The 10,116-nt window shown below is 35.0% G+C and overlaps 1 protein-coding gene across 1 annotated transcript; it reads left to right on the forward strand.

Annotated features, from left to right (window-relative positions):
• The first annotated feature begins 7,391 nt into the window (after positions 1-7,391).
• Positions 7,392-9,328, forward strand: LOC106325825 (auxin-responsive protein IAA26-like). The gene is given in 6 exon segments (XM_013763877.1): positions 7,392-8,144; positions 8,302-8,582; positions 8,679-8,811; positions 8,994-9,061; positions 9,150-9,164; positions 9,167-9,328. Coding segments are annotated over 6 exon segments (837 nt in total). The 5' UTR covers positions 7,392-7,851; the 3' UTR covers positions 9,214-9,328.
• The last annotated feature ends 788 nt before the right edge of the window (positions 9,329-10,116 follow it).

Raw genomic sequence — 10,116 nt, forward strand, 5'->3', positions numbered from 1 at the left:
AAAAAAAAAAAAAAAAAAAAAAAAAGAATCTGCTTGTGATTTCTTTGCTTATGTGAAATGAAAATCAAAGGCTTATATTGATTTTTTACTATCCACTAGATACACATTTGTTGGGATTTAATTATTTCGGTTATATATCTTCCGCTACATAATTAACATTTTACGTGCAAGTTATATTTATACAACATTACGCGGAATCACGCCGTCGGAGGATCTGAGCCTCCATGGAATCACGCCGTCAAATTTTCCCTCAAACAAAGGTTATCCCGTGAAGGCCGTTTAACCCTCCTCGTGAAATTGGTCTCTGATGGGATCTTCAGCGGGAAAGATCTTGGAGATGTCCAAGTCCCAGTTCTTGAGCTTCTCAATTTGTCGCCGTCGTAGTAATTAAAATCGCATCATGCCAATGTGTATCCGCCATGATTTGGTTAGTTAGTTGTCTGGCATTGCTCTAATAATGAAAGTCGATCTCTCTTGAAAACTGCAAGGACTAATATTCTCTCGATAATGTTTACACGGTAAGAGACATAATGTATCAAATCTCTTTCTATCAAAAGTGACGCACCAGATGGAATACCAACAAGAGTGGTTGAAATTTAAAGAAAGGTAATGCAGCACAAAGTTCTTTCCAAAGATATTGAATTGCCCAGGCAACCTACACCATAGACTCTAATTGCTGACCTGACCTTCTTTTATTAAAGTTTGAAAAGCAAAGCTGACGTGGTGCTATAGAGTTCAGCTAAGAAATAAACCATTGAGTCCATTTTCTTCGTGGTTTCATAGACCATTTAGATTGGGCCTAATTTATATCTTATAGATATCTGAAATTTTCGTTTAATTTTGATTTTTTTTTTAAATATCACTAACTAATAATATATTTTAAAAATACAATGATCGTTCTCAGCTGATACATATATTTTACCAATCTTATTTGATTTTAGTATATTGTGATCGTATTTAGTAGATGTTTAGTTCAAAAACTTGAGACTAACAAAGGTTTAAGAAATTTCTTATAAAGTACATTTACTAAATTATTATTTTTTCTTAAAGTAAACACACAGTCTTGAAATGGGAGCTTTGTTAAAGTCTGTGTTTGGTTTTCGAAATCATAATTTAGTTGATATGTTTTTAATCTTTTCATTTTCTTATATAATACAGACAATGAAAATTTAGTGTAGACTGCATAGAGTGTACAAAATTAATAATAATACTCTAAAAGGGTTAAAAACCTGCAAATTAATAGTTATTGCATAAAATAATTCGATGATTTAGACAATTATATGTATTGTTTCAAAATTTAAAATTATTTTTCTTGGTGAAATTATGAGAAGAGCATCATCATTTATACCACTATTTTCTTCTCTTTTTCGGTTAGATTCGAGTTTATTATGAGCTTCTAATTTAAAATCAATTTGTGATTATTGGATTGACACTAACCATTTATATATTATTTAATATCTCTTAAAATTCCTGATGTGGGATATATATTCTTAATATCTCTCATTGAGATGATGTCTCTTATCAACCAGAAATTTTGGAACTTTAAGACAGTTATAGTCGGTCGAACGAGTTAATACGACATTTATATCCGGCCGGGTAGGGTTATATTAATTAGGAGTACAGTACATTTAGGATTTGGGCTCTGATACCAAGTTAGATTCGAGTTTATTATGGACTTCCAACTTAAAACCAACCGGTGATTAGTAGATTGACCATAACCGTTTATATATTATTTAATGTTTTTTAAGATCTCCGGACCTGGAATATATATCTCTGATATTTTCACTTTCTCTTTTCCTGATATGACAGTCATTTCACGAGTTGTTTTTGTTCCTTTACTCCTGAGTCGGCTGCTTTGTAATCTTAAATCCCAGCCGTCACTTTATCTCGTCTTTATTCACTTATATGGTTGTGATTAAAGGCCAAAACTCAAACCTTATAGTACGAACTTACAATTTGTGCAAGTGCAACATGTGTCCACTGACTACTTTGTCTGCGCGGATCTAGTTTCCTCTTCTGAATTATTATATTAGATCATCTCCATTGCTGGTTTATAAGGGGTTCATAAGCAAGCATCTTACCCGCTTTTGATTTAATAAATAATATAATTAAGTGAGATGGTTAGATATGCCTCTTAAATAACAATTTTAAGAGGTGAGCTCTAAAGTACGTGGCAACTGCTTTTCTCCTAGTTTCGTTGAGAGAAGAAAAAAAATAGTTATTCGACGCGATAGAAAAACAAAACACAGACGGCGCATACTTGACGATTCGGGAGCGTCTTTGTTCTTAGGTAAATCAATACGAAAATCGATTCTCCTAGTTGTTTAGCCGTCGATTTATGGATTGGTACTTGTTCGATGTTGTTTTCCTGTGAAATTTGTTTTCGGTTTTGATTAACAAATCGATTTGGGGATCGATTTGAAATAAGGGTTTTCGTCAGGGTTCAAAGACGATTTGGGATTTGGGGCTTTCGTCTTTGTTTGTGTTTGATTTCGATTAGATTAGGTATTCAAATCGATACAGGGTTCGTTTTCAAATTAGGTTTTCAAATTAGATTTTGGAATTGGTGCTTTCGTCTTTGTTTATTTCTTGTTAATGCCCCAATCTGTTTTTGACAGTATTGGAGGTTAACTCATGGATCCTAATGAAGAGAGGAGATCTATGAAGGCGCTTAAGGCCCACTTCGATACCCTGCATTTTGTAACAGACTCGATGCAAGGAATTCAAGAACGGTGTGCATGTGGGCAACGCTTAGTGCGCGAGAGAGCTCCAGCAGAGGTGTTTGACTACCTACCAGGGAAGAGATTCTTCACGTGCAAGGAGTACAAAGTAAGCGAAATACCTGTTCTATTTCTATCTGTCCAGTTTGCTTAGAAAATGTAATCATAGTTGTTATATATTTGTAGGATGATGGGATGCATTACAGGCAGCCGTGGGTCTGTGCAGTCGAGGAAGAGCTAGGTTTCATGAAAACGAGGCTGGAAAAATGTGAAGAGTATAAATCCCTGGTGGTAAAGCTGGAAGTCGAGAATCAGGAGTTGAAGGTGAGTTGCCTTCTATCTTTTCTTAACGATTTAGGTTATGTGGCTGGTATTCTTCAAAATCTTGACACACATTTTAAAATTCTTGCAGGCAGAGGTGGAGAAGCTCTTAGCCCGAGTGTCTCAGCTTGAGTATGCGCATAAGGTGAGTTCATAAAACATTTTAAAGTTTTTTTAAGATATATAATCATCTAGTTTGAACATTTAAACATTATTTCAAACTTTGAAGTTTTTAAACATTAACTTCCACTTCATTTCAAACTTTTTTTTCTTTGAAACATTAACTTCGTATCTGACTCCAAACTTTTAATTGTTTCTTCCTAACTGCATTGAGTTGATTGGTCTTTAAAGCTCTATGTTAACTTTCGAAGGGTGGTGGTTAGGATTAGGTTAGATAGTAAATACATCATTTAACGAAGAACACTAGTTAAATAGACCTAGACACCCATAGTTTTACCAACCACAGATAGTAACCAAAACCCACAAACTTAGAAAATGGCATCGTATTCTCCAGGGTTTGTTAGCCTTTTAACAAGCCAAAATGGAGAATTTAGCACTCCAGGGTTTGTGAACCTATCAGGTTCTGAATCCATAGACCTCGAGTCACCTGATCTTCCAGCTTTTAGCAGCCAATCCTCAGAAGCATCTACTGTCAAGGAGAGGAAGAAATGGTCTCCGAAAGAGGATGTTATTCTCATAAGCGCTTGGCTCAACACCAGCAAGAATCCAATAGTAGGGAATGAGTAAAAGTTGGAAAAATTTACTGAAGGAATCATCGATTTATATGGAGAGGAGTATCTACGAAGACACACACCTGAAGATCTTCAACGACTACTTGATATCAGAGAGGTACGCGGTTTCCCTGAGATGATAGGAAGCATTGACTGTATGCATTGGGAGTGGAAAAATTGTCCACACTCTTGGAAAGGTCAATATACACGTGGTGCAGGGAAGCCAACAATTGTTCTAGAAGTTGTAGCTTCACAAGACCTCTGGATATGACACGCGTTTTTTGGACCACCGGGTACCTTGAACGATATTAACGTCCTTGATCGGTCTCCGGTTTTTGATGACATTATCTATGGTCGAGCTCCAAGAGTTGAATTCACCGTCAACGGTCACAAGTATAATAGGGTATACTACCTCACCGACGGTATATATCCAAAGTGACCTACCTTTATCCAATCCATCTCTATTCCTCAAGGTCCAAAGGACGTGTTATTTGCAGAACATCAAGAAGCCGCCAGAAAAGATGTCGAGCGTGCATTTGGAGTCTTGCAAGCTCGTTTTGCAATTGTTAGAAACCCGGCTCTTCTTTGGGAGAAGGAAAAAATCAGCAACATTATCAGAGCATGTATCATATTACACAATATGATAGTGGAAGAAGAACAAGATGGATACATTCGATACGATATATCCGAATTCGTAGAAGGAGAAACAAGCAGAAGTTCAGAGGTAGATTTCTCGTTCTCTACAAACATGCCTTCAAATCTCGGTAATATACTTGCCATTCGGAGTGAACTTCGCGACCAAAGGAAACATCAACGATTGAAGACCGATTTAATTGAGAATATATTTGCAAAATTTGGTAACCAACAATCATAATTATTGTATGTTTTCTATTTTTTTCAATAAATATAGCTTTTTTCCATAAATTAAATAATATTAATTTATTCCTAAGAACCTCACTTTGGAGTTCACCAATGGACACCTAAAAAATTGAAAATCCTTAACTTTACAAAATTAATTAAAAAAAAAATTTGCTAAGAACCTCTCTTAAGAGGTTCACCAATAGAGTTGCTCTTATTTGCTGTATTTTCACTTTGAACCATTGACGGTAAGTAAAAGAAGTGCGATGAAGTAAAACCGGAGGGCATTCCTGCCGGAGGGGTTAACCATGGACCATGACTAGCGACAGACACACACACTCCCTTTACTAATTTACACTTTCTTGACCGGAACTCTCACTCTTGATTTTTCTTCGTTTGGCTTCTTCGTAATATCTTTGTCACACGTGGGAGAGACATGTACATTCCGTTTTCCCTCACCAAATAATACGCTTTAAGCGTTGAAGAATGCTCATAATTTACGCACCAATATTCTTTTAAAGTCTTTGTGTTACCGTTTTTAAAAAAATAGGTCAATTTAGTGAGTTATGATGTTCTTTATATTTATTGAGAAATTAACTAAGGATTAGGAAACAAACAATTGACTATTTACTTGTTTGGGAAACAGATTAAACACACCATCGCAATCCACACGTACGCATTGGTTTTAACTTTTGACAGAATTATTGATTAGATACCTAACAAATTGAAATTTTGTTTGCCTTATTGTGTGTCATGTTAAATAAACATATTTCACATATATATCACTGAGACGTCATGCAGATTGGTATATACTCCTTCACTAAGTTTACCATGCACCATGACTAGCGACACACACACACACAAACATACTCCTTCACTATGTTTACCAAACGTGCCCAACCTTGCTTGACTGGAACTCTTTCAGTCTCGACTTTTTTTCGCTCCGCTTCTCTATAATATTTCTGTCACACGTGGGGGGGAGACATGAACATTCCGTTTTCCCTCACGAAATAAATTACAAGATTTAGCCTTGAAGTATCAAGTATGCTTGCACCAATATTCTTTTTAAGTCTTCTTTATGTTATCCTTTTATAAATAAAAAAATATATGTCAATTTGTGAGAGGGGTGGGAAAAAAATCCAAAAATTTGAACTGATCTAACCCAAAAAAATAAATCCAAACTGAACCCGACATAATATCCGAATAAATCTCATTTTACGGTATTTTAGATTTTGTGTTTTATCTGAACCAGACTCAAAACCAAGTGAATATCCTGAGAAACCCAAAAAAATGGGAAACCCAGAAAAAAAAATTCATACCAAATCCAAACCCAATCCTGAATAAATACTCAAAATATTTAAAGATTACAATAAATATCTATGATATAAATAATTAACTTAAATAGTCAGTGTGATGTATATTAATTTTGTTATCTAGTCAATTACTTGAATTTTTATGTTTTGGAAATTGTATTTGAAGTTTGATTATAAACAAGTTTTTTATGAAGTTTCAACAATGATTTTATTTTTGAAGTATAGATAATATTCATATGTTTATAGAGTTGTTAATGTAACTTATTTATGTTTCTATACTTTTAACAACCACTTGATAATCATGTAATCAGTCAAGTTTTTGTTAGTGAAAATTGTTTAAACTTTCCAAGTTTATGAATTAAATTGTGTAATTTTGAGTCGAAAATATTTGAATAACCAAAACCTGGATTAGAACTGAATCCAAATTTAAAACAGATGCAATCAAATTTTCGATGTGTTACTATATTTAAACCGAACCCAAAAAAAACAGTTGAAGCGAATCCGAATCAAACTTTAAAAATATTTTAACGTGGATAAATTTCATGATTATGAAGAACCAAAATCCATTGAACCCGAACCAAACTCTATTGGATATCTGTAGGTACATGCCTATTGTGAGTTGTGATGTTATTTATATGTCGTGAGAAAATAACTAAGGACTAGGAAACAAACAGTTGATTATTTGCTTTTTTGGGGAAACACATTAAACATGCCATCGCAATCCACACGTACGCATTGGTTGTAACTTTTGATAAAATCGCTGAATAGCTACCTAACTAGTTGACATTTGATATGCCTTCTTGTGTGTCGAGTTAAATAAACCATCATCTATATATCACTGAGACGTCATGCAATTCGTATGTACTCCCATTTCGTGAATTCTCTCAGTTAATCTTCCCATGCAGTTCATTTTTTTTTTCTTGGTGAATTATGTATATTTGTAGATAGTTTAATACTAATATTAAAGTTTCATGTGGACCCATTTAAAATGTGTCTAAGACATAGAGATATGTGTCTTACGGACAGTGGATAAGAGAGTGGTCCTTAACAGACCTTAATTTATGGGATCTTCCCTAGTTCCTTTAATCATATTTTAAAATGTTCTTATATTATGCTCAAGTTGTTTATTGGATTTATACATTTAATTATATTTTAATTTGTATTTTTGTCAACTATGCTTTAGTTTGTAATATACTACAACTTGTTAGCAGCTGAAAAGCAGCCTTTGCTTAGAAAAACCCTTAATTAGCGATATTTGAGGCAGAAAATAAGATAATGTTGCTTGTGTTTCACTCCACAAAAGTCCTAAGATCATTTTTCTGTTTTTACATGTCAATAAAAGTTACTGTTTTCTCTGTGGAATATGTAAAAAAATTCATGGTTTGTTACTTCCTCTTTTGGGGTTTAAGAATTACTCTCCTGTTCATACAAAATCCAACTTCTCTATTCTCTGTATTCTTACCCTTTTTTTTCTTGTCGTCCCTTTCAGAATCTTGAGAGAGAGAGAGAGAGAGAGAGAGAGAGAACAAACTGAAAAAGGGGAAGCCTGTGCGTGAGAGAGAACGCACCAAAGCGTGCACGAGAAAAGTAAAAGGAGCCAAAGCAAAGCTTTGGTTTGTATAAAATCCCACCACTTGTCTAACCATACCTTCATCACATCTCTCTCTCTCTCTCGCTCTCTATTTGGTGAGATTATATCCTTTTAAGGCTTTCTCAGATTTTTCCCCTTTAAGGGTCTCTCAGGGTTAGGTGAATCTCTGTCGTACGTCTCCCCTTGTAAAGGAAGCTTTACTACGTTTTTTGACAAAAAATCTTTGAAAACTTTTTGAAGCAAATCATCAGTTGTTCAAGCTTAGGGTTTCTCGAATTTTAATCTCTTTGTAACCAAAACAAAAAAAAAAAAAATCAATGGAGGGTTGTCCAAGAAACAGAGAACTCTGTCCTAAACTCCTTGATTTGATTCCTCAAGGAAGAGATTGGTACCATGAAGAAAACAACAACACAGATCAAGAAAAGAAACTTGAGCTAAGGCTTGGACCACCCGGTGGTTATGAAGAGGATCATTCATCGACGAAGAAGAACACAGAGACAAGAAACAACAACATCAAGAAAGAAGCAGAAGACAAATCTATCTTCAGTCCCAGCAAAAACCATTTCTCTCCATCCAACAGAACTAATCTTCCTCACATCTCTCATAAAAGGTATCTCCTTTGACAGAGCATATTCTCTAGACATTAGGGACCCATCTGACACATCCTATTAAATTTTCAATCTTTACTAGCCTTATTTTCACCTCTGTTTTGCTCTGTTTTCTCGTTTGGTGTTAACACATTTCTTTTTTTACCGTCTTGTTTAAAGAACCGCTCCTGGTCCAGTGGTGGGTTGGCCTCCGGTTCGTTCATTCAGAAAAAATCTAGCGACTACAAGCTCTTCAAAGCTGGTAAACGAATCCTCCCACGTAGGTCAAATCAACAAGAATGGTGATGGTGTGAAGCAAGTCGAACCTAAGAGGGAAGGCATGTTTGTAAAGATCAACATGGACAGTGTTCCAATTGGTAGAAAAATCGATCTCAATGCTTACAATAGCTACGAACAGCTCTCTTTTGGTGTAGACAAACTCTTCAGAGGTCTACTCGCAGGTTAAATCTTGATTTTTCAAATATATATTTTTTTGTTACTATAGAAAGATTCTTGTTGTATACTGAGGTGTGTTTTGTTTATGTTGTTTGTTTTAGCTCAAAGAGATACCTCTGGTGGTGAAGGAGAAGAGAAACCGATCATTGGTTTACTGGATGGTAAAGGAGAATTTACTTTAACTTATGAAGACAATGAAGGGGACAAGATGCTTGTTGGGGATGTTCCTTGGCAGTAAGAATCTTTTCTACCTTTTCTTCTCTGAATCTGATTCAGTGTTTTGCAGAATCATATTCTTGAATCATATAACTACAAAAAGCATAAAGTATCGCCTTTTGTTAATGCTTTTTCAAATTGATTGTTCTTTTAAGTAAAGAATGGTTACTAAGTAATCTTGATATGTGTTCTAAAAACAGAATGTTCGTTTCATCTGTCAAGAGGCTGCGTGTGATTAAAAGCTCTGAGATTTCATCTGCTTTGAGATGTAAGCTTTTATGTTTCGTTTGTGTTTTAGTTTTATGTTAAGAAGATTTTATAGTCATAACTAGTAAACGTTTCATCTGTGTTTGCAGTTGGATGCAGTCAGCAGGAGAAGATGAGGAACTAAAGAGTGGGTTAGAAACTTCTTCTACATGAGTCAGAGGGTCTCACAGATTTAGTTTGTAAATCTGGTTTTTGTTATATATAAGAGGTAATCATTGGTTGTGTCCAGAGAAACATTTCACATGATGTGCTATATATCTTCCATGTCTCTGGCTAAGACACTCAACTAGGCCTGGGCAAAATAACCGGAACCGAAGAACCGAACCGGAACCGAACCGAAATACCCGAAACCGGAACCGGACCAATATCCTCAAATATCCGAACGATTCCTATATTTTTATATCCGAAATAACCGAACCGAACTGAAAACCGAATGGGTACCCGAATATATAAAAATATTAATTACATATACATATAACATCACTAAATATATATTTTTAATTTAAAATTCTACTAAAAGTATATGAAAATAATTGAGGATAACTAAATTATTATAAAGTATCCAAACTACCGGAAAGTATCCGAAACTATCCGGATAGTTTTATCTGAAATATCCAAAGTAATCCGAAATGTCCAAACTTTTTATCTAAATCATCCTAATTATTTGATATTTTACCCAAAATAACCGATATTTATTCCAAATTATCCGAACTACCCGAACTATCCGAATCCGAACCGGATCCAAATGAGAACCGAACTTTTTCCGGATATTTTCTCGTTCCTACATTTACTATCCGAGTCGAACCGAACCCGAAACTATCTGAACCGAACCGAACCGAAAATAGGTCAAGTACTAAATGGATCCTCTAGCCCCTATCCAAACTATCAGAAACCCGAAATACCCGAACCGAACCGAACCGATACCCGAAATGCCCAGCCTACACTCAACTATGAGACTACAGAAGCGATCGGTGTGTAAAAACATTGAATTCACAAAATGCTTTAAGGAAGATACTTAGAGCATGATTATCCATGTCCCTATTTTTTTGGTCCTTA

Source organism: Brassica oleracea, chromosome C1 (assembly GCF_000695525.1).
Source record: "Brassica oleracea var. oleracea cultivar TO1000 chromosome C1, BOL, whole genome shotgun sequence".
In the NCBI taxonomy this organism is placed as follows: Eukaryota; Viridiplantae; Streptophyta; class Magnoliopsida; order Brassicales; family Brassicaceae; genus Brassica; species Brassica oleracea.